Here is a 25,726-nt window from a genome sequence, read left to right as displayed (position 1 = left end):
CAATTTTGTATCCATACTTCCATCATTTGCATCATTCCTTGTCTTTTTTCCTTACAAAGGACATGAAGTTGCGCTTGTGCAATATTTCAGTTTTGTTCGGTAACTAGGTTAATAGAAATGCAGTCCTAGGACTGCGTCTTCAAACCGCAGCTTACTCTATTGCAGGATGGCACAGTGACCATTGTGATGAAGAACCATAGCCACTAATAAACTCTGTTGTTGTAATTCCTCCTGCTACTAGTAGAGGTCTATAAAGATCACACATCATTTTACATCCCCATAAATGCAATTATTTAGGTGACAGAAAATTGCATTTTAAGAGACACTTGCTTCCTAAATTTAACAAGTTTCCATGTGTTTCCTGACTGTGGAAACAGGGTACTGGTATGGCAGATGATGATGGAGGGGATCACTGAAATATGTAAGTCAATGGGTAGAGTTTGGGAGAAAAAATATAGTTCTGTAAAGATGCTTATTCACAGTGGAATGGTTTTGTTGGAATTATGTGATGTAATGTTGTTTTCCAGGTGGGAAAAGTGATGTAATTCTGATATAAATACATACAAAATGAAAACCTTATTGGTCATTTCATTGTGACAATAATATTCTCCAGAGTTTAACCTGGCAGAATAATTATATGAATGTATTTGATGCTCGGGTCTGGAGCAGGTTAAGGTGGAACTCGCAGCTCTGTTTGTTGTTTTTACACAGCATGAACTGTCTATTGCTCCTCCAATGTGCAATTTTTGTGCTCTGTCCAAACTCAGAAGTTGCCAACCCACTAAGGAACTGCAGGCGATTAAGTGTAGGAGGATGAGGATAATTACAAGCTTGCTATAATCAGTCCATTTCCCAGATCCTGCCTGTCATCCTCATTCTCAGCACCTTAGCTGGAGAGAGTGTGAGGAAATGATCTGCTCTGCTTACCAAGAGAAAAATCACAGTCCTGAGACACAGGAAAAATGTAGATGACCCAGATGAGCAAGTTCTATGTGCAGCCACAAGCTTTTAAATCCAGAAAATGAATCTTTCTATTGCAAACATTGGCTGAGCAGATCAATAACCTGAATTTAGTTTTTAGATATGAAGTGTAGAATTTTTCACTTTCTTTACAAACCTTGCATGCCGTGAGTCTATCCATACAGTAGTGCTGAAACAATTAATCAATTAATCAATTAGTTGATCGTCTGAAGGTTAAATGACAACAATCTTTGAGTCATTTATCAAGCAAAATACCAAACCTTTGCTGGTAACAACCCTTTCAAATGTGAGCATTTTCGGCTCTCTGTTTTATATGATTGTAAATGAAATATTTTGGACAGTTTCTGCTCTGGGAAATCTATGGTAAAACCAATTTCCTGACATTTTATAGACTAAACAATTTATCAACTAATCTGGAAAATAACTTGTGTAAAATATTGTGGCCGTAGTCTACAATGAAGTGACCAAATATTACTTCCAGAGAAGATGTTTCCTACCATTTAAAGGATAAGGCTTGCAATATTCAATATTTTTGTCCATTCCTTCATTCTTCATCCTTTGTCCATGCCTGCAATACACTGTATAAAAGAAATGGACGTAGCTTCCCGGTCTGAAAACTGAAGCCAATGCATAAGTGCCTTATTCCTGCTTTCTTTTTAATGGCCAGCAGGGGGCGTGGCTAGTTTGTGATCGACAGGTCGCCATGGCCCTATATGTACATTTAGATAGACGTGAACTTGTTTTGAGTGTTGTGTGTGGACTTTGACCCTTTCAGTGTCCTCACTTAATGACAGTAAACTGTAACATTTTGGTCGCCTAAAAATGTCTTGTATTCGAAAGGGGAGGCAAAGAAAATACACACTGCTGGGTGTTAGATAGTCGCTTTTTTGTTCTAAAAAGCCTTTTAAAACGTCAATGACGTCACACATCGTACGGCCAGAGATACTGCTTTACGGCAAGCTCTGAGTCGCTTCCTTTTTTCTCTCGAGGCATCGACAACACAGCTGACAGGTTAGGCTCTCTCTGTCAATACACGTGCTAGAAAGAGGTTTGGTTTGCTAATGTTTTAAAGACCACGCCGAAAAATATTCACTCTGACATTCTGGTTCTGCTTCGGATGCCATCAAGCAGGATCTCTGGTCGTAATCAGTCCTTCACCGACCAATCAGCATTCATTAGCAGAATGCTAGCGTGTTATGGGCAACAACAACTCAACCTGTAAGAAATCAAAAGGACATAAGTACTCGTTCATTCAACTTTTGACCTATATAAAAAAAAAAAAAATACAATCAAATCTGAGATTTCTCAAAGACAATCAGGCGAAACAGCTCCATAGACTCCCATTCATTTTGCCCTCGCCTGCGATCACCCCCCAGTGGAAATCTGGTGGAACTGCAACCAAATTCGGTACAATGGGGCTTAATAGGCCTTAACAGGCCTCCTTAGACGGGCTCTGGTTTCCCCTAAACCAATGGGTGACGTCATGGTGGCTACGTCCATTATTTTTGTTCAGTCTATGATTCCTACTGAGGATATAAATCCTTATAAACCGTCACAAATGTATACTTTAATTTATTTAAAGGCTCAGTGATTTTCTAAAGCAAGCTGGGCACTGTAGCTTTTAGCAACTCAAACAGGAGAGAATCGTACAATTGTTAGGGACTATTTTCAGCTGCGGATTAATACACATTTGGTGCTCTGTTGATAATTCACAGCAGCAAGATGGTGTATATGGGATTACTTAAACTAAACTATAATGTGTGTGTTCATCACAATAAAGGAACATGTCACCCAGTGCAACTGCATGGCTCACTGATGTGTTTTTGATAGACTAAAACCAGCTTTAATCTAAAACGGATCAATACTTTGAGAAATTGAGAAAAGCCCAAGTTAGTGCATTAAGAAATAGAACACACATTTCCACAGCAGGTTAAGAATTTAATTATTTGTTTATTTATTTACGTGTTTCTATCTCCAGATTCACCCACCCGAAAAATATAAATTCCGGTGTATTCCAAAAAAAAAGAGGAACAATGGCATTTTCATCAGCCGCATGAAAAGAATTAATCAACAAAATCAAAATGGCAATAATTATTATCATTATTACAATAATAATTCAATGATCAGAATATCCACATTCATAACAAATCCATATACAACTGCAATACACTCTTCAACACCACTCTTCCATTAATATACACAAAATCCCCAAATGTCTGTCCTGTCAAAACAACAATAGAGGAGTTTTGGGGAGGGGGGCTATGGCTTGTCAAGGGGTATGAAGATGAGTGACCAGAGGAGTTAATGGATCTAAGGTTAGTAAGAGTATAAGGGGGGAGGCACACTTATTTAGTAAGGACCTATACAAAAACAGGCAATGTTAAGTAATGACAGTATACTTTCATGGAAGAATTTGCCAGTCTGACCGAATCTTAACAAAAGGTTAGAAGGCTCCATGAGAGGCAGAATTTGGGGAACAAAATTTTAAGAAATATATAAGGGTTGTCAGAATAAATATATAACTCTGAATGACAACCATTGAAAACATATACCATAGGAACCTAAAGTCAGATACGCAAGAACTCAAAACAGGTTGATCATTTTCAAAGAAATGCAAATGGAGGTTTCTGGAGAAAAAAAAATGTCTTAGTCTATATATGTACAAACATTGCTTGGTCACCCAAATCTACTTAGAAAAGCTTTTTAGTTGGTCAGAAAATGAGTGCAAGCTAAAGATTATGTGACTTACGTCTTGTATGAGAGCTTCGAGAATGCAGCTATAAGTGACAGACCTTGCTGATATTCTAAGTCTGCACACAAAGTGCCTCTGATAGCTCAGTACATTTAAAAACCTTTCCATGCCTCAGTATTGGTAACTTGAGAAGACCTAGTTATAGAAAGAGAGAGAAACATTAGAGGAAAAATAACTGTACACTCTGCATATACAAACAAACTGTATATACACATAGACATACCATATATACACATTTATCCAGTATATACACAAAGATTTAGCCAGTACACACACTTATATACAAACACATTCACTCGTTGCAGCGGGACCTCTAACATATCTCTCTCTGTCGTTGTTTCAGTCATAAGTGGATATGGCAGGGATTTGAACTCAGACAGGTGTCAGTGGGGTCCATCCATTGAAATAAATGGGAAGTTTTACAGCAATTTGACTGCAGAAATGTGGCCACACTGAAACCAAGAGTTCATCCTCTGCTCGCTTAAAACTCTACGGACGGGTAGTCGAAAGTGGAGTACAAAACAATAGCTGTAAGAATGTCCCCATCCAGAGACTTTCACATCGTCCGTTAATGGAGAGCTCCATGGCGATTGTTTGGCGAAACATCCGTCCACTTTTTTTTGTCGTTTTTTTGTTTGTTTTGAATGATTATAACCAAGAGGAAGGGGGGGCACAGGTCACAGCAACGTGCAAACTGCTGTAAGGGGAGTAGGTAAAACACAAGTTTGTCCCTTTATTCACAGTCCTTTAGGGCAATGATTCTCTCCACAAGATTGTCTTAGTAAGAAAACTTGGTTCATATAAAATGGATATGAACTTCCATTAGATAGAGGCATCTATCTATATCAAGAAATAAATATCTGCTCCGGAAGATTTCTGATGAAGAGTTTTTTTTTTAATATATATATACCATTGTAAGAATAAGCAGTATCATAGAAATATAAATAATAACATTCTGTCCGGTTTTTCAAAGTCTTCATTGAAGCAAGAGTTTTGTTCTGAAGCAGTTTCACTTGTTGTATTAGGCTGTGCATATTTAGTTTCCTTTAAAATCAAAGTCTGAAAGAGATTGGAACGGAAGAGCTAAAACTATGAATCAAGAAAGAGATCAAGTGTCTAAAACGTGTGAGTAAAAATGAAGTGGTTAAATAATGCTTTGAGAATCCTAAATAGACAAAGAGTGAGTAGATGAAGAGGAATCAAAGGCTAATTTAAAAAGACTATGAGAGAGAGAGAGAGAGAGAGAGAGAGAGAGAGAGAGAGAGAGAGAGAGAGAGAGAGAGAGAGAGGGAGGGAAATAAATGCTCTAAAAGTAAATCAGCTTTGACTGAAATTTAAGAGAAGTCAAGCACCTTTGAAATATATCTTACCCAAAATACACCTCCCCTCTCTCTCATTTTGGGCATCATGCCTTCCTTGGCCTTTGTGTCCTCCTTTCTGCTGATTGATCAGACTGCATAGCTGTTCTTTGCATGCTCGGCAGGCTAACAAACGCCAATATGTGTCCAGCCTACCTTTTAAAAGTAAAATGTAAATCCAACCACAAGGCGTCAAAAAGATAAAAATAAAAATAAAAAATCCTGTTATCAAATCAGAGAGAGAGGGCCCAAGTAAAGTGAAAAATAAATAAATAAAAAAACAACCCAGCATTTCCTTACATGGTCCGCTGGGGCTCTGCACCATCCTTTGAGCAAAGAGAATGGGACCAATGCCCCAAGTTCTCCCTTTGTCAGCCAATCGCGTCACGAGAGAGGGCTCTGGACATTTGGCTATGCCACCCTGCGGACTGCCGATGGTGCATCAGCCAATTACGTTCCATATTGTCCTCCATGAAGCTTTGAGAGTGGCTAAGGGGAGAAAAAAAAAGGGGAGAGAGAAGAAACGGGGGAGGGTGCTTGATCAGGTGCTATTGAAGCATAGCGAGAGACCGAGTGTCTTTCCAAAGCTGGACTCATCTCTTTTCTATAGTTTTTGTTTTCAGCTCTGAGGCAACTGCTTGTTTACCTGAGTCACTGAGGTATTTTCACAGCAATGTTAATTTCTCAATCACGGATCATCTCACACCTCTGAAAAGACACTGATGTTTAAACCTAGACCACTTTTAAATCCAACATTCTTCACACACAAGTAATTTTACAAGAAAAAATTAGCCCTACAAGCTGTCTAAATGAAAGTCAATCTTTCCCTGCGTAAGACTGCTAGCATTATTCACATTTGGTGGTTCAACAGTTAAAACATTCATTGAGGGTATGAATCCAAGCTAATCCAAAAGCACTGGCCTACAAAGTGCTAGCATTGGCCATGCTTGACCTTTGACACGGCAAAGTAAGTGGTGTGTTCACTCCAAAGAGAAAAATGGCTGACACAAAGCTGATGTGAAACTCTTCAACTCCTCTTTGTCCAACCTGCACGTTTAAACAAGGTGAGTTGTTTCAGAGCGATACCAGTGTGTGAGGCTAAAGAGACAAAAAACAAGTTCACATCCAGACAAACCTTACAGTACAACAGACAGTTCATACACAAAATGAAGGAAAATGGATACACATCACAAACATTTTAAAGACTCGTGTTTTCAGCATTTGACACACAAGAAACTGAAGGGTTCATTTCAAAAACACATTATACAGTATTTCTAAAATGTACTCGGAACGTCTTTTAAATTTGTTTCAATGCTGTTATCAAACGATTTCAGAAATAGCCTTTTCATTTTGAAATGAAACGTCAAATTATGTAAACTACACAAAGAAAAATGTCGTTACGTATTTTTGTTTTTAAGCAGCAGGGGTGTAATATATTCTTATTGTCTTAAGCAAGGCATTATACTGTGCATTTGGTCGATGACTAGCTAGTCTACTGGCCAAAGGATGCTCAATATATTAATCCCAGGCACTTAATGGCAGGCAAACAAACAAAATGATCTTTTCACACATAAGATGATCCTTGTTATCATGTCACACTGGCAATGTTTACTGTAGTAAAATGTGGCAATATGTGGTATGTGACCTAAACTAAAAACATAAGTGGGCAATCACTAATTTGTCTTTTGTGAAAATTGCATTAAAAAAAATATTGTAATAATGGCACCACTTATCTTCACTATGTGAACACAATGGACCAACACTTTTTAACTGAAAAAAACCCTTTTAAAACGCCATTCATCCATTTCATTCAAAGTATCTTCTTCATTCATTATTAAAATTATTACTTCTCAATGTAAACTGAAAATAACACTTTAGGGCTTTGACAAATCAGAAATAACCTGTTCAATAGATGATCCCTCAATTATGAGCCCGGGACCTGCTTTTATTAATTGTAAATAAAACCGGAGATTGGAGGAGGCCGCTTCTAAAAAACAGATATGGAAACCCCAACAACCCCATTGGAACATAAGAACACAACAGGATGCACAAAGAACAAAAACAAAGAAGACACATACAAAACATACTGGGGGAATACAAGTCCTGTCAAAGACCGCAGAACAGAGACAGAGACAGAGAGAGAAAAAGACAGTGAGTGAATCATGAAAGAGGCAGTGCTATGGCAGACACAGACATTTGACTTGGAAAATGGCACCATTTGTTTCTGTTTAGCACCAGTTTATCACATATCGGTTCTGAGATTGAGAAGAGAAAAATTGCACGAGCTCAGTCTAAAAACAAGAAGTCCCTTAGATTGAAAAAAAGAGAAAAAGTTCCCAAAAATGTCTTCCATCAAACCTCTAAGACACTTGATCTTGTGTCTTTGAATCTCTGTTTTTTTAGCCCACAGATCACTTCTCTTACTAGCAAAGCTTACTTGGATCTACATCGGTTACTTCTGTATCAGATCTCTATTGGATAACCCTGTTGAAAAACACTCAAAGGCACTAAGAAAGCCAGACTACATCACCACATCTCTACCTATACAATTTGCAGCCTGGCGTGCTCAGGATAGGTATATTTAATGCACCTACATCCATGGGAGTCATGGGGTTACTATAAGCGAGCTTATAGCACTTGCTAATGGCTACTATGAAGTCTTTGGGGTGCAAGACATTCTATAGTTCTTGTTCCTTATGTGTATTTATTTCTCATGAAGCCACAGACAGGCAATGAGTGTACAGAGCATGTGTTCACATATCTGCTTGGTATGTACGTCAAATGCTTTGCTTGACTGATTCCAACAGTATGTGACGAGGTATCATTATCTTGTCCTGCAAGACTGATACTAACTGCTGCGCCATGTGAGCATCAAGAGAACAAGTGTCCATTGAAGAGCCCTTTGTGTTGTGTGTTCATGTGTTATGCTCGTACAGTAACTGCATGATTACTACTCGTCTCCCGCACACTTTTCTTCTCTCTCTTGCCCGGGGATGAAAAATATCTACGGCCAATTTTTTTCTAAAGCATTGTCTTGCTAAATGGGAAAGACAGGGACAGTGTTTTCCTTTGGGTCATCTCTCTCTGATTTGGCTCAGCGTTGTGTTTGACCTACTCCCCCTTCTTCTGCTATGCCTGTGGTTGCTGTTGCCGTGGTTCCAGTTGCCTGTGAGGTTGTCATGGGGGAGGATGTTTGGTTGCCACGGAGCTCTCCATTCTGACTAGGATGTTGATGAGGAGTGGGGAGAGAGGGAGGGTCTACAGTTTGGGGGAGGACTCCATTATGAGGCGAGTTGTCAGAGGAAATGCCCGAGGAAGAAACTCTGAGGCCTTGATCGTCGGTTACCGCTCCTCCTCCTCCTCCTCCTCCTCCTCCACCACAACCTCCCCCTCCACCTTCAGTTTTCACACCGGGGTCTGCATAACCCAGGGAGGAAAGCTGCTCTTCCTAGTGAGATAGAGAGAGAGGGGAGGGGAAAGAGGAGTGGGAGCAGGGGAGGTCGTAGGAGAGAGGACATTCAAAGAAAGATGGGAGGAATGTGAGGAGTTGTAAAGGAGATGTCCAGTAGATGACGTGACATTTAGAGGGAAAAATCACATGTGGTGAGAGTGTGGGAGGAAGTAAGAATAGTGAGATAAAGATGGGAAGAGGGCAAGGAGGAAAATCACCAGAGAAGGATGTGATCGAATTGTGTGGAAGTAGAAAAAACATCAAACATTGACAAATACAAAGAACCGGTTAGAATGAGTACATGTAAACGCAATGGCAGAAGCAAAGTAAGGAAGAATTAGAAAATAAAAGGCACGTGATAAGGGATTGGAAGAACCACACAGAAAGAAAGAGACAGACAGAAAAGAGGAGAGAGAGAGAGAGAGCCAAATGAGTTCCGAAGTTGATGTATGACGTACATCAATAGAAATGGCAGCACAGGAAAAGGAACACGGGAAAAGAGGGGATGAAGGGGAATTAAAATTCTTGACGTCAAAGGGTCCTGATCCGCTTTGGATGAGTGGCAAGGAGTGTTTATCGGGTGTCAGGAAAAGTCAAGTGTCATTCTTTGCCAATGAGTACAAATCATGATCAATACGTTTCAATGTAAATGTGCAACCTTGAGGAGCTGAAAGTATTTTAAATTAAAGAATATAGAGGAACTCTACAATTATGGCTTCTATAAACATCTTAACAGCACATACTGTAGCATCAGCCGGCTTCTAAAAACATGCACAAAAACGTAAAGCCACAAAGAGCTCAGCGCCAAATTTAAAAAAAAAAGCAAGATAAAGGTGCATCCTAAAGCCGGGCAGGAAATCCAAACCTGTCGAATTCACCAACCAAAATGTCGAACCCAAACCCATTGACCACATAGCAATAAGCTGCTGCATGGGTGTTCATCCTGGGTTGGAGCTTTGGATTAGTGATTAAGTCAAAGTTTGGTTTTGCCATCTTTTCTTACCTACATTGGCGTAGAAATAACAGCAATGCAAGACTAGTTTCATTATTAGTTTATATCAAGCCTTCACTCCCAGTCTTGTTCACTGACATCTGTGTAGGAGCAGTGGGAAGAGAAAACAATTGGGTTATTGTGCCAATAGACAACTATGAGGACTCTATTCATAATGGTACTTAACGTATCCAAGAGCTACTGCAAGATGATTTGAATATAGAAGCATTTTGAAAGCTGAAAATCACAGTTTTTCCATCAGACCTCTGGTAGAACCTCTTGATATAATTGCACTTGATTTATCTTGCCCGGCACATTTGCTGTGTGGTGTCTAGACATAATTACAGAGACTCTGTTTCCCTGAAAATGTACGAGTGCGAGCTGTCTAGAAGAGCTTTTAAATATGTGCAATACTTTAACTCAGGTTTGTTCTTTATCAAACTTTTGAAAATATGTGTGACATTAGATAACGAGAAGTATGAAATATTGTAACATGAATGGAATGACGTACTGTAGAGAGGAAAGACAGGAGGTAGGAGGGATAGTTTGGTCGGCATCCAGAAGAGGAAATGGATCAAAAGGATCAAAAGCAAATTATCACTGGATAAACTGTATTTGATGGGTGTGCCCATTGTGAGTGGAAGGTGTTTCCATTTCACTTTAAGAAAAAATAAAAATAAAAAAATAGAAGTGAAAAGAACGAAAGAAATCACCCCAACATTTGATGTGAATTAGCGGGCCTTTTCTCTTCTCAATCAGAACCAAAATAAATGAAAACATTTTCAGCTGCTAACTGGTGCTATGAACAGCTATATTGTACATGATCTGCTTTGGTTACAGACAGTTACAGGATGCCAGTAACATGACTCCACTAACACTTGTTTCGTTCTCAAACACAACCGACAGTGTTGTTTAATACCCATGTGTAGACCAATACACATGTCTATTAAACTCAAGAAATCAAGCAGCTGAACAAAGACATGGCAAAAATGTTTACTGACATCCTTTTTAAACTTACCAAACTTGCTTCACTCTCTGTGGGCTGTGGTGTTTGATTACTTGGTGCATTCAATTACAGCTTGGTGTGAGAGTGTTTTATGTACTAATGAAAATTGGGGGTACTGGAGACAAAAACACAAAACATTTAGTGGAGAACTGAAATGTTTGGTGTATAGTAGTGATGCAGATAGAGTATCGTACACACAGGTTATTACCAATCTCCTCCAATCTCCAATCAATTTGAATCTTTCTCACCTACACATTTTGCAAATGATGCAAGTGTTGGTTTAATCAACTTATGTATGGCAGTTGTTAAATTAAAAGAACCCCTGTATGGCTTAAGATGACTAGCTTGCCGGGTGAAGAGCTTTAACTCTGATGCAAAAAATCAAAACAAATCATATGCATTTCACACATCCTCAGACGCACCGTAACAACTAGCCTACCCATTCAACCAAATAATGTGCCCAGGTGCCAAACACATACACAAACACATAAATATCAGAAAAACAGACTCACTGAAAGACACAGAAAACACACAAAAACATATGCACAGTAATCGGTGTTCTTCAGGGAAGGATTGGGTCAGATACGGAGATTTCCCATAATTCCCATTGTTTATCTGAGGGCTTGCCGGGAGGGATGAAAACTGAATGGAAATGTAAGTTCATGTGGGTAGGAAAACACAGCGGTCCAAAAATATGTTGTGTGTGAGAAAAAAAAAAAATCCCAAATAAAAGAGAATTCACACAATATTTCAAAAGACTTTCGGAACAGATTCATCAGCAAGAATGGTAATCTCTTTATAAACTTGTTTTCAACCAGGTATTTAAGCAGTTAACAGGCACAAAATGTAACATTTCATGTCTTATTTCTTCTCCACAAATCTGGACGGAAGTCTATGGAACCATAAAACATGTTATTGTGTGTATTCTCTTTAAAGTGTGATTTTTTTTTTGCGTGGCTGCTTGGCAGAAAATAACAACTTTGCATTCAAAATTGTCTATCTAGTATTTGTATATTAATTAACTAATGCATTGTTATTGGGCTATTGTAAGAACCAGAGGCAAACTGCATCATGTTTGTACATGTAACAGTAATACTGTATATTTTTCAACGCTTAGTCAGTTGACTACTGTTTATAAAGATTATAATGTTTCGTATAGTGAAATAATGAGGTGACTATTCAATGTGATGAAAATCTGAGTTGAATAATTGCAAATGCCAACGGAGCTTAAGAATCAATGATATTCATTGATTTGTGTGTATTTCTCTGCATCTTAACGATTTACCCAATGCAAAGAGTTACAGGAAGGTCTCCGTATATGACATGAAAAATGTTTGCGAATAAATGTTTTCATATATGTCTATGGGTTGCTGGTTATAAATTAAGTGTGTGTGTGTGTGTGTGTGTGTGTGTGTGTGTGTGTGTGTGTGTGTGTGTGTGTGTGTGTGTGTGTGTGGGTGTGTGTGTGTGATGGCATTTTCACTTGTAGAGGGCTACAACAGCTACACACAAAACATTTGACGTTTAATATTTTGAGATTAGAAAGGTCGAAGCTGCTTCTCTATATTTCTGCCAAGGCATGTAATATGTTCATTGGTCAACATAAAGCAACCTAATTCAAATAATTCATATAAACTCCCTACTCGAGGCCTGTCACAAAATATTTCTGGTGGATACAAGAAAGCGTGCTATTGTGTTGGAAGGGTGACAACAAAACCACACAGTAGCAGCTTACCACCTTTTTTACTGTTTGGTAAAACAAAGAAAAACTATTTTTGTGTGGTGGAAGCTGAAGCTTACTTCATACAATGCCAACCATGGTACTGTGCATGAATTACATTACTTTATTTTTCTCATTCGTCAGAGAAGAATAGACTTTAAAGCTTAGTGCATAACTTTTTGATATTAATGAACGTCCGCTGCATTCAAGCCATTGCCAAATGAGTTGCTACAAAGCTGATTAAGACTATCAGCTCCACACAACTCTCTCTGGATTTCTCAGTATGGCTATGTTCAGAAGATTGTGTCATTTTTTTTTTCCCGCGCAGAAGCTTGAGTGAAGATAATTACCTTTTTTAAATTGTTGTTAATTGGTAATCGTTTGCACAGACGACTCAAGTCCAAGTCATTGTAATGCTCCTAACTGCGAGTCATGTAATATTGCCTACGGGAAAAATGAATGGGACTTTTACTTCTGGAGGCGCCTGAAATATCTTCTCCCATTGCTCTCACACCCCCCACCTTCAGTGGGACTTACAGTATAACACACTAGCTAGGTCAAACTAGACATAGAGATTCTTAATTTGCCTCAGTTTGTCTTAAATTCCTTAAAACCTCTCCTGTTTTGTGATAATGCTGTCTTTTTGGAACGGGTCATTCTAAATGGCGGCAACTGCGTTCAATCCAAACTCTCTAGTATCCTTGTGTAAAAAGTGATCAGTCAGCCTGGTGACATGATTTATGGGTACAATACTTCAGACATGTTTCAAATGAACACCCCTCGCTGCCAAGTTTCTTAGTGTAGCTTTAAATCTTTTAAATGTTTTGTTGTCACGCTTTCAACACGGAGCGCTGCTCTTCAAGTAACCTCTGTCCAAACACTCTGTGACAGACAGGCCTCTTTTCCTGAAGGATGAATGGAAAAGTAAGTGGGCCTGTCAGTGTGTTGGCTTGCAGTGAGTTCACAGGATGCTGCGTATGGACAGGGACGCACATTGAGAACAGTAGAAGTGGAAAAGAGGCAGCAGGTTATGGATGGAGAGTGAGAGTTTGCCGGTTTGTTTATTACCTGGTTACTCGGGGTGGGACAGGCGCGAGACGGGGCTGCACTAGGATGGACTGACGCCTCCCCTAAGAGAAATCACCGTATCTCATCAACATAGGAGGAGAGGAGAGGAGAGGAGAGGAGAGGAGAGGGGGGTTGAAAGCAGGAGGCAGAAGGAGGAAGCGGAGGAAAAACTACAGCCACCCAAAACAATACATACACAATGTCCAACAAAAATGGACAGAAAAGAAGGACATAAATATAGATAAAAATGCATACTAACGCACATTTGCATACACATACATAATGGCGACCATTCACGCAAAACATTATCAGACAACCCAACAGCCTAAAAGTGTTAAAGATACACCGCAGCTTGCCATGCGGTGTATCATTACCAGAAATCATGCTTAGGACAAGAAAGAAAAAGGCGTTCAATCGTGCACTCCAAACAGCATCTGCATGTGAAAGCAGCTATTAATCCAGTAGACTTTGGAAAGCTGAATCTGGCACATTTCCTGGTTCAGAAGCGTAAAAGAACATGCGCATGTCAAACATGCAATCATCTAGGAAGATAAATATATACACACTTGGAAAAACCAGAATTATATTTGCATCAACACACTATATTTAAAAACAGAGAAATAACAGAGAATAGGATATCTGCATTTTACTGCAACACACCCCACACCCCACCCACACACACACACACACACACACTCAAAAATGACTAACATTCAAGAAGCTGTGACAATAAGTACGGATAAAGGAGTGAAATCAAATGTTATATGAATGAAACATTAATATGCTTAATGTCCCTGCAAGCTCAGGAAGCCGTTTCCTCATTAAATACAACTCACTGATACAGGAAGCTGCTGCTGATCAAACAAGGAGTCCACACAGTTTAGCAAAATCTACAGCGAGGTTCGACAAATGATCAATAAAACAGTTAAATGTTAAAAAATGTATTGTATATGTATGATAAAGTGCACTAACTGCCAGATACTGTAAAAAGTTAAATGTATTTATAAGTGATTTGAGTTGTTTAACTTGCACTGATTGCCTTTAAAGAGCTGTTCAATATCAATTCATAATGTATCAATCATCATCAATTAAAATATATTCCACCCATTTTAAAATACATAATTTGTTACTGTAATAATATGATGTAATTTATTGGATTAACATGTTTCATTATATTTTCAACCCATTTCGCTGAATATGTTTGCTACCACATTTACGCAGGGCTTCTGCAGTGTTCACCAAATTAAATGTAAGCCTTTTAGTATCTTTTTTATTACACGTAATGCAATTAAATACCTTTTTTCACAGAAATCAATGCATGACAGAAAACCAGTATGGACAATAAGGCCTATACCTTTATTTATTAAATACATAAATGTATTGACATTTATATCATATTTTGTCCATGTTTTCTTTCTGTATATAACAATAATTCCTAGTAATACACTCAGTTGCCAGTTTATTATTGGTACACCTAGGCAAAACTAATACAATCTAATACAACAGTCATGCAATAATGTTAGCTTTTGTTAAAAGAGAGGTGTTTCCGTTATTTAGCCTACCCTCATTGATAGAAATGGGATGAATAAAATAACAGAAACACCTGTAAGTATATACCACAAAAAAATAACACCTTCCAAAATGACCGTAAAATAAAATCAACAACTCTCTAAAACAGTTGCAACAAAAACAGAACATTATAACCTTCATGAAGGAAGGATTTATTGCAGGACTGTTGTATTAGACTGCATTAGTTTTACCTAACGCTGTACCTAATAAACTGGCAACTGAGTGTAATTATGTGACCTGAACAACCCAGATAAGCTGCAGAAAATTGACAGGTGTATTTAAACAATTCATATATCATTCATTAATTTAAGTTCATCTAAGCATACCTAGCCACTGTAGCTAGCACTATAGTGAAAGTGGTTGCTACAGGTCTGTCAAACATTTCTTTAAACAGCTTCCTGCACACACTACCCTCTGTTGCACGCGTCTCACTTACAAAAAACATAAAAACTAATGGCAGGCAAAAGAAGTGTATAAGATGTTTTGATGGAACTGAATTCAAGGCTATTAGATACTTTTCTGCAGATACCCTGTTACAATATTTGGCAGTTATCCCCTTATCAGTTGCGAAAGTGTACTTTTATTTACTTATACAGTAGTTACTAATGAATAGCAGTTGTGAAATATTTGGAGGGAAGTCCACTTTTTGCAGTGTGTTTTATTTTGCAGGCATCAGGATGCTGTAGTGGGAAGGATTTTGGCACCCTGCACCTGTGTAATTATGTAAGGTCTAATTAAAGTGTGTGGTGTAGTTTTTGCCTGAGGAAACAATGGCATCATGCCCCTCCCCTCTCACCCCCCCTATTCAGTTACTGTTCCCTGTCTCTGCTGCTGCTTGTGCATGAGTATCACCCCAATAAAGCGGAGTGGCATCACACTGGACTGAACTATCTGCTTGTCTTAAGTGCTGTGGTTTATGAACACGAGGCCCTGAAGCTAAAACACAAAACAGACTGTAATTTCTGATAGTACAGCTTCACAAAATTCAACACTCAAAGCACCGTCTGTTTTTGGCTGCAAGCACCATGAGCTGCATGTAGATCAAAGGAGCATTTTAACATTAACGAAATGTTCCTTGTCTCATCACATTTCTTCCAGTGTATTAATTAGTACTGTTTATACCCTTTTATATGGCAGTAACACAAACACCTGTACAATAGAAATGAAATATATACTTTTTGAAACATCTATATAGTTTGTTCAAGGTCCCTAGATGATGTATCCTAATAGAGAGGCCAAGTCCCTCCCCTTCCGGTGGACCTCATGGGACCTTAATTCAGAAAAAAAATGAATAATACAATAAACTGAGACTTTCTTGGTAAGCAAATTTATCTTTTAAACTTACGAACATCATATTTGTAATCCATGGCTCAATTCAAACGGGATCCAAAAATAATTTGTCTTTCCCCGTTCATATTTTTTTCCAAATTAAGGTCCCATGGCGGTCCACCAGAAGGGGAGGGACTTTGCCTCTCTATTGTTTTGGTCATCCCCTGACTTTTCCTCTAGTGCCACAATGACGTTGACATTTGTGTTTTTTAGTGAAATATCCAGACTACTACTGGATACATTTCCCTCAGGATCAGTATAATATATAATAACTTTGATGATCCCTTAATATTTCATGTAGCACCAAGGTCAACATTCTTATGTGACCAAGCTTTGGTGTATGGCCAAATACCTGCAAAACTAATGACATTCCCATCAGCTTCAGCTGTACTTTATATTTACTGCTTATTAACAAATGTTACTACTAACACGACTAAACTCAGATGGTAAACATGGTAAACATTGTGTATGCTAAACATCAGCATGTTGTCATCGTGAGCATGATAGCATGCTGACATTAGCATTTAGCTCAAGGCACCACTGTTCCATAGTGAAGGCTCACAGAGCTGCTGGCATGGCTGTAAAGTCTTGTTTGTGTCAAGTTGCATTACATTGTACAGATGTTTACCTTCCACAGTAGCTCCCACTGGCTTAAACATCTGTCCCCGAAACTAGGCTTACAGAAAACACAATGCTTGCAAATAGGAACAAGCGACGTGGAGCTTTAACAATTAGTTAATTTGTCAATTTTAGGTTCCGAAATTTAAGAATTAGCTGATTTTTTTTGTCTTACAAGATCGTAAATTGAAGATGTTTGTATCAGTATTTGTATTTCTACCCTAATGCTACTTTTACTTAGGTAAACGATTGGAGTTCATCTACCACAAATATTGACAGCCATTAAGAAAAAATTATTTTATTTATAAAAATATATTATTATTTCAGTTTGAATATGAGATAAATCTGGATAAATGTCCAAGTCTCTGTGCATGAGTGAGCTGAGTAGTGGCTCCCATTACCTCTTTCAGTCTTAGCATTATTCCCTTAACCACAAATATATATGCATATTACGTATATATGTATATATATATATATATATATATATATATATATATATATATATATTTTTTATGTTCACACGCACACACTATATTTACAGCATGAGTCATGCTCGGACGTGGGCTAGTTCACTTTAACAGGGGAAGAAATAGGGCGGGTTGAGAGCATGAAATGATAACCACTAAAGAGGGAAGCTCCTGAAGACACAACAGCACCACCACCACACAGCATTTGGGGCTCAGCAGTTGAATAACTGCATAAGTCTGGCTCTACATCATGTATGAAACAGGTTTAAGGAGTTTCAACCCCCGACATGCTCGGCAGAAACATTTCACAGAAACATCACCACAGACCGAGATATGCTCACAAACCCAGCTAGAGTCAGACATCTTGACAGCTTGAGCTGACGAATGCAAACAGCAACACGCTCTGTTCTTCAAAGCTCCCAGGTAGGTTGGCAGACAGATGGCAGTCAAATCCAAACACGGGGACAGGTCAGGGACAGGGCATGGCAATCAGAGAGACCACATACACACAGCAGACGAAATAATAACAGTAGCAGGGGTGGGGGTGGGGTGGGCGGGGGGGAAGTGAGGTAAAGGGGGATAGCAGAGAAGATAGCACAGGCCATCGTACGGACTCGACGAGAGAATAAGCAGTCTCACAGACCTGATCAGGGAAAATCCTGGTTTTTGGCTCAATCACGGGTCCTCCCCTTAACTCATCCTCCACAGCCATAAGTCTTTGAAGCAGAGAAAGAGAGAGAGGGGGGGGAGGGGGTTGACAGAAAGAGAGGGAGTATTATGAATCCAATGATACTTAACAAGAGGTTGAGCAAGTGCATCTCCAACATCTGTCTCAACAACACCACAGTGATAAGATGCTGGTTACCTGTATCCCATATCTGATAGGCAGCTCAATCTTTTAAGCCCATGCAAACGTTGAGCAGCAGTAACCCAAGCCATGCTTTCTGAGGCACTGCCAATTTTCACTGGTGGAGCTTTTCTTTTTCTTCTCGGCCCCATGGGATTCATCAAAGCATTTTTGCTCATTTCAAGGTGTTTTCAAAGCGCAATTACGGCCAACTGTGGACAATTCCGCTCTGTTATGTGAAGTGAACTAAGTAACAGATCCTGATCATCCCCAGGGAATTGCCCATCTTATGTAATATGGACTGACCAAGGCACTGGTGGAAAATCCTTTGACTTATCGTTTCAAAGGCTCCGCTTACTGCTGGAGATTTCATGAGCCATCGAAAATGCAGGATTCCCAGCTCTCATGAATATCCAAGCGCCATGGATTTACTCCAACTAAGGTCATTCGAGGATAATTCTCACGCAGGGTTATCTTGCAGTTACACAGCCAACTGGCTTATCTGACAATATTGTTATGGTGGTGATAAATGCCAAATAGAAGTTAGTGTGAATACAAGAAACCCTCTTCACACAATTTCATTGGGTTGCCTTCATGACCCTCCATCTGTTTTACAAGCTTTTGCAGCAGCAGAACAAATATTCTTGCAATTTGTTGCTGAGGTGAAATAAGATTACTGGAATATTATTCCTTTATAATAGTGAACGAAGGAGTGACTTTATGTCAATTTGTCTGGGTATAATGACCAGGAAGATTGTCACTTGTGTGTTCATTAAGCCACCAAGCCAATCAAAGAGTTGACAGCAACATTTAACTTCCACCATGTTTCCATGCAGAATAAATATACCACCAATCCAATCCCATTGTGTGACTTAATGCACATTCATAATCGTTTTATTCAGAACACAGAGAGGCACATGTTTGACAATAAAGAAGGGAAATCCACAGATGTAGTTTCAAACATAAGTGTTTGGATGTTTTATTCCATAAATAATGTACAGTGTTGAGATATTTTACAAAAGAAGTGAATAGGAAAAGAAAATAATCAATCATACTGTAAGCACACACAGAAATATAAGCACTGTCCCAAAAAACAATGGAATGTAACATGGGTATAGAGCATTAAGATTTTGACATGACTTCAAGAGGCAGACAATGATTCATGTGGGTGATATGTTACAAAAAAAAAAGAAAAAGAGTTGAGCTTTTTATATCCAGTTGTACTTCAAGTAGTGTTTGAGGTCAAGTCGTATATGTAGTCAAAACAATGTGTGTATCTACCAACATGAGGTCACAATGTCTGAATATTTTGCTACAGAGAAAAAAGGCAAGAGACAAAGGTGTCAAATAGGATGTAAAGTTGATGTAACGGAAAGACAAACCAGACCTGGATCAAACAGCAGCTGCAAATACTTTCTTTTTCTTTGCCAACAAGTGCAACATGAAGTACGTTTCTTTGACTGAAAACTTACCTTTCAACATCTGATTGGTGTTCATGCAGCAGACCCCCACCCATCTGCTTAAAACAAACTAAGAATTATTTGCAACTATTTTGACACAGGTCTGTATAAAAGTGACTCGAAAACCCTTGGCTGTTGCTACAAGCCATGTCAATCAGACCAATATTGATCACACACACACACTCACACACACACACATCAAGCCAAAACTCTTCACCACTATGAATTCATTTGCAAGATTTAAACATAGGTTTTTGCCGTAGTACAATCTATACAGCCTATCAATATATTCTTGCTACAAAAGAGAGGCGGATATACTGACACCAGAATATTTGAATTATCTCTGGAGAGGGAAAAAGAAAAATAATATGGTTGCCCTTTTATTAATACTATTTAAATCATACTGTAACTGCATAAGTTTAATGACAGTACTGTCTAACTTTCTTAAACAACTATTCTGATCACCATGTCACTGGACACCACCAATGACGGACTGCAGGTCAAAAGGCATACCAAGCATATACAGCAAAATCATACAGATAGAAGAAAATCTTTTTCGCTTTAATTAATAAATAATATCCATTGCAGTCTTTCATTTTAAATGCAGATAAATTCACAAACACCGTACAGAGAAGCCAAACACAAGTTAAGAACTTAAGAACACACTTTGCAGAACACACTGTTGTCAAAGAATCACGTCTTTGTTGTCATGCTGTCATCTGTGCTATTTTGCACTTTACAGTATTCCAAGTCTTTATGTTTTCTGTTTAGATACTGTGGATGGCACCTGGTAAAAGATTTTGGCAGGAAGTTACTGTTTCTTTATATACACACGATGCATACACCTCAGCAGGATCTGTGCTTTCTGTGCATTTGCACATGTAGACGTATTTATTATTGCGCTTCTGCTAAAAAGTTAGCTATTGCAAGGTTAAAATAATTATAATCTCACTCTCATATATATATGTATATGTATATATATATATATATTTATTTCATAAATATTTCATATATAATTATAGTTATGGCTCTTGCATCACAGACTTTAATATGCTATGGATTATAATTAAAAATAGATTATTACTTAGACAGGCGCAATTAAGACCATTCATTTTTTTTCCCTACTGCAAACTCACCGTAAATATGTTCAGTTCATCTGCTCAGTTCACAGCAAACAGCTCGGGAAAGATAAATAGTTTATATTTATAATTACTAAAACGCATTAAAATATTTGTGGGGGAAAAAACATGGAGAGCCTGTAGCCAACTAATAAGATCACTACCCTAATGAAATATACAAGTGCTACAGGTAAAGTGGATTTAGTGTTTTCCGTGGATCAAACCTAGCATGACCTATAACTCAATATTTGGCTTTGGTTTAAATTAGATCGCTGAAGAGCAAAATGTGTATCTGGTCTAATGACAGATATTTGATTTGCTCTGAGCTTAAAGTATAGTTATGCACAGAACGTTAAGGCTTCTCTGAAACTTGAAACACAACGCTAAGTGTTTTAGTTCTGCAGATAAAGAGATGTTTTCAAGCCTACATAGGAGCCATGAATTCAGGATCACTGTTGCTCCTTTTTGCAGAACCTGAGCTTGCATTTGCATCAACGTAATGTATTTGAATGTGAGAATTTAACATAAAAGTCAATTTAAGATGAAATATAACAGAAGGCTATGGTTACACTTGTCATTACACTAAGATTTTGGAGTCCCATCAATCCAGTACGATGGCCTGACACCATGTTTCTTGGCATCCACACATTTCTGCACATGTTGCATTGCTCATACATGCGTTCAAATTAAAATCCAGACAATGCTAGTCTTGCAATGTGTTTGATGATATGGTCTGGCTCAGTGAATTTTGAATAAAACTGACTTGGAAGCATCCAGATCTGCTACTTAATTCATCTTTGTGTGGTCGGATGATAAAAGTCACACAGGAAACAAGTGTACGCCTTGGAGATATCAGTTTCCTGCGCACTATGCAGTATGTGTGCAGCAGATTTACTATATTCGCTTTAAGCTCATACTCCAGGGGGGCAATAATCAATGGTTTGGCTTTAAGTGCTCTGATAAAGTTCTCTATTATACAGCATATTTCCTTCATGCCTTCATGCTGGGATCTTCATCATTGTTTGTGACTTTCTGTCCTGAATGTAAAAAAAAAAAAAAAAAAAAAAAAAAAGGATAGAAGTATCGTTCCCCATGTAGAAAGATACATCAGCAGTCCTTCAGTGAACATGGTTCACTTTGATTTGAATTGGAAGAGCAAATATTAAACCATGGTCTTCCATAGTCCTGTGCCTGGAGGTCCAAAACAATGTGTTGCTTGAAAAAGTGCCAACATGTTGCTGAAGTTATCACATTTTCAATCCTCTTGTGCTTTTACAGTGCAATCTTGTGAGAGTCAATTGGAAATTAAGCTAAGTGAAATCATCTGAAATGATCCCGAGATCCAGTTATAAGCTGTGTTCATAAAAATGGCTGATGATAAGTGCAGCAGCACAAGGATTTGGGAGGGTGGTTTAAGGGTGGTTTTATATACAAGGTTAGGGCATTAAAGATGTTTTCCCATAAAAGACGAGCAGGACTGTCTCTGTCTTCATTCCATGTCTTCTTTCCTGGAGTGGATTAGAAGTGGCAATATTCTCTGTCACAGATATCCACCCTTTAGTTGCAGACCACAGGCTATTATAAGATGTGAACAATAAAATATTGGACTCTTTTCCTTACAGAACCTTTTTATCTGAACTCTCTTTACAATAAAACTACTTTTGGGCTGCATTGCTAATGTGCAGTCACACTGAAAATGCTCAAGGAATCCTTAGAACACGGCAAACATTTGTTATTTTTAGTGCCTGAACACAACTGAGATACGATCCAAATTCCACTCTTTTCCCATCAACTACTTAATTTTGTGGTCGTTCAATAAAAACTTAAGACTGCGCTCCAGAATTGCACCATTACAAATTCACACAAGCACTCAATAATATTAGGACTCAGCTGGAGTTCTTCACGGTCATCCAAATATGATGCTCTTGAATAACTGGTAAACCATATTAACCATGTTAAGAGCTAAGAAGACAATCAAAGACTCCTTTGTCCAGCTTAAATCAGCTGTAAAGAACCAACCACCAAAAGAACATGCCCTGCACACTTATCAAAGAAGATATAGATCTCTGTCTTCCTTTTATTAGTCTCTCGTTTAATTTGTCACTCATTACATGTCTGCAGCTTTGGCTTTCAATATACAGTACAGCTCCCTGCCTTGCTCCCAGGGCTGTTGCACTTAATGAAACTGAAACAACCTCCTACTCTCCAATATTCTTTGCAAGATAACAACCCCTGTAAATAGAGTCCTATTCCAATATGCAATATATATGTATTTTAGGCAAAACAAAAATCGCAGTCAAGTCAGTGTTTCACTCTTTTGAAATAGAATCCAAAATGCTAAAGTTGTGTGTGTCAACCAAAGACCAAAGACCTCTGCTTCCAATTGCTCCTGAGAGGCATGATAATGTATTTTAATTAATCCTTACAATCATTATCTGAGAGAATATGTCACTTTTTCCACATATTTTGGAAGAAAACCCATATAGTCTATTCACTAAAGGCATCACAATATACAAAGATAAAGTCAATGCGGCCCGCCAATGGCCTCCCGAACACATAGCGTCTTAGCTGTCTTTTGCCCTCCATCCCAACAACAGCCTCCATTTACCTGCTAATTATTCCTTTAATTTGGGAGTCTTTCTCCACTTGCTGTTGCCGTAGCTTCCTCTCACTGTCGTCGAGTCGATTCTGGTACTGTAGGAGGATCTTATTGGTCTGCTGCTCCTGCGTGAGGAGCCTCCGCTCGTACTCCTCCAGCTTTTTGTGGGACATCACCAGGCGGTCCTTCAGGGAGTTGATCTCCTCCTCGTACTCCCGTACCTGAGGCGGAGATGTGGAGAGAATGCTAAATTAGTTAAGGTTTAAACCAGGTTTAGTGTTTCCATGCCTTGATTTCTCAATGGCTAGCGGATTTGAAAGATGTTTATGCACATTCATTAATTTACAAAACATACTGGAAAGTAAAAAACAGACTTGAAATATTCCAAATGAAAAGGTTGATGTACAGTGAATATACCAAACAGTGAAAAAGGTTTGAACACTTGGCTGATGGCTGTTGTTTCCCACACTGTTTGAGACCTCTGCACTTTTGTGTTGAGACCAGATCTGACTGCCATCTGCTCAGCAATGATAGACATGACTCAATGTTCCTATAAACATGAATAAAAGTTAGTTTTTTATGTAAAGGGCAGTTCTGAAACTAGATACCTACCCTGTCCATGCGTGACTCATCCATGCTCTTTGAGTACTCCTTCAGTTTGAACTCTTCACGGTCAATCCGCGAACTTTCAATGTCAGCCGACAGATGAGGCATGTTGGAGACCCAGGCCACCGTTCGCTCATTGGCTGGGGTTGGGGGATTGAGGGTAGATGGAGTCTGGGAGCCCTTGGGAGAAAGGCCAGCAAATTGAATGTGAGAACATGAGGTTCTTAAGTGGATGAGAGTCAGTTTCATAATAAAGCTATTTTTCTGCAGGCTTTTATGCAGAGTGCCTCAGAGCGCATACATTTTTAGCTGAACCCTGATGGGACTCAAGCCCTTATTCAAGATTCAAGATTCAAGATCACTTTTATTGTCATTCCAAAAAACCCTTCAGGAAGTGCAGTGTAGAACGAAATTACGTTGAATAGGACCACCATAAAAAAACAAACATCAGCAGCTAGAAGAATGCAATTCTAAATACAGTAAATAAATAAATATAGTGTAGTAAAAATATGATATATAAAACGAAGGAGTTAGCAATTAAAAATATGAGAGATGTAGAAATACAGATGTGTATACACAAATCACATACATATACCCATACATATATATATCATATGTACACATACATACGCACACACACACACACACACACACACACACACACACACACACACACACACACACACACACACACACACGCATTCACCCATACATTTGTTCCACATTGTCTCAGTTTACAGTGTGGTGCTGTTCAACAGTCTGACTGCAGTCTTTCCTGACAATGTTAGTGCCGTTTACAATTAAAACCCAAATACAGTAACTGATATCTTACACACATTGTTGGGAAGTAGTCAGAAGCACAGGTGCTGGTAGAAAATACTGCAGCGCTAAAGAGAAGAATAAATAAAATAAAATAAATTCAGAGCGTGCAGATGTTACCTGTTTGCTCATGGTGGGCTTGAGCAGGTGCTGTTGCTGAGGCTGTTGCTGTGGTGACTGTTGAGTGCTCTGACTGGTGGTTCCCTGTGGACTCTGGCTTTCCCTGACAGAGCTCTGCTGGTGGGGCAGCCCCGGGGCAGTGTTGTCTTTGACGGACAGCTGCCGGGACCCGTGCTGCCTGCCGCCGTAGCCGGACTCCGGTGACTGGAGGAGATTGGCGCTCGGCGGTCGTGTTTTAGCCAGAGCAGCAGGTGCAGCAGCCGCACTGACGGACAGCTGATGGGAGGTCTGGGACTTGACGCGCTGGACGGGAGGCGGGGCAACAGAACTCTGGCGCACGGGTTGGACTGTGGTGGGGGGCGTGGTGGCCAGGGAGGAGTGGGACGTCCCTGTCTGGGAGGCCTGGCCCATCATTTGTTGTTGCTGTTGGAGGTTATCCTTAGGAAGCAAAATAGTAAATAACAGCATAATTAGCATTTTCACATTTTGGTTTCAGTTCTTTCTGGGGCAGATGATGCTACTTTAAACTTGAATGAGCACCGTGTCAAAAATAATGTTAGAGGCTGCGATGGTTGGGCGTGTAATCCAGGAAGATTAGTTTCAGTGATGGATCGATGAGTCTTTTCAGTTGCATGTCCCCCCCATCATTTTCCATCAGTCTATCTACTGTTAAATATGGGTTGTTGATTAACTAATAGACTAATTGACTAAATATTTGACCTCTTGTGTCAAATGTAGTCAAAATGCCAAAACAACACTGAAGTAGGCCTACATTAATTAGTTGATCTGAAACAATTCTGCTAATCGCTTCATCGTTTTACTCATTTAAAAAGGAAAAATACCAAAC

The 25,726-nt window shown here is 39.0% G+C and overlaps 1 protein-coding gene across 1 annotated transcript in view; it reads right to left on the bottom strand.

The window, feature by feature from the left end:
- Nucleotides 1–5,329: 5,329 nt before the first annotated feature.
- Nucleotides 5,330–25,726, bottom strand: part of LOC114556834 (ras/Rap GTPase-activating protein SynGAP-like) — a gene marked incomplete at its 5' end in the record, with an annotated part of 37,831 nt that continues 17,434 nt past the window's right edge. The window contains 6 exons of the mRNA XM_028579884.1: nt 5,330–5,580; nt 13,328–13,389; nt 17,954–18,026; nt 23,344–23,555; nt 23,947–24,120; nt 24,880–25,317. Coding sequence (XP_028435685.1) covers nt 5,463–5,580; nt 13,328–13,389; nt 17,954–18,026; nt 23,344–23,555; nt 23,947–24,120; nt 24,880–25,317 — 1,077 coding nt within the window. The remainder of the gene's footprint in view (nt 5,581–13,327; nt 13,390–17,953; nt 18,027–23,343; nt 23,556–23,946; nt 24,121–24,879; nt 25,318–25,726) is intronic.

The sequence above is a fragment of the Perca flavescens genome, chromosome 6, assembly GCF_004354835.1.
Source record: "Perca flavescens isolate YP-PL-M2 chromosome 6, PFLA_1.0, whole genome shotgun sequence".
Taxonomy (NCBI): domain Eukaryota; kingdom Metazoa; phylum Chordata; class Actinopteri; order Perciformes; family Percidae; genus Perca; species Perca flavescens.
This window is presented reverse-complemented; position numbering and strand designations above follow the sequence as displayed.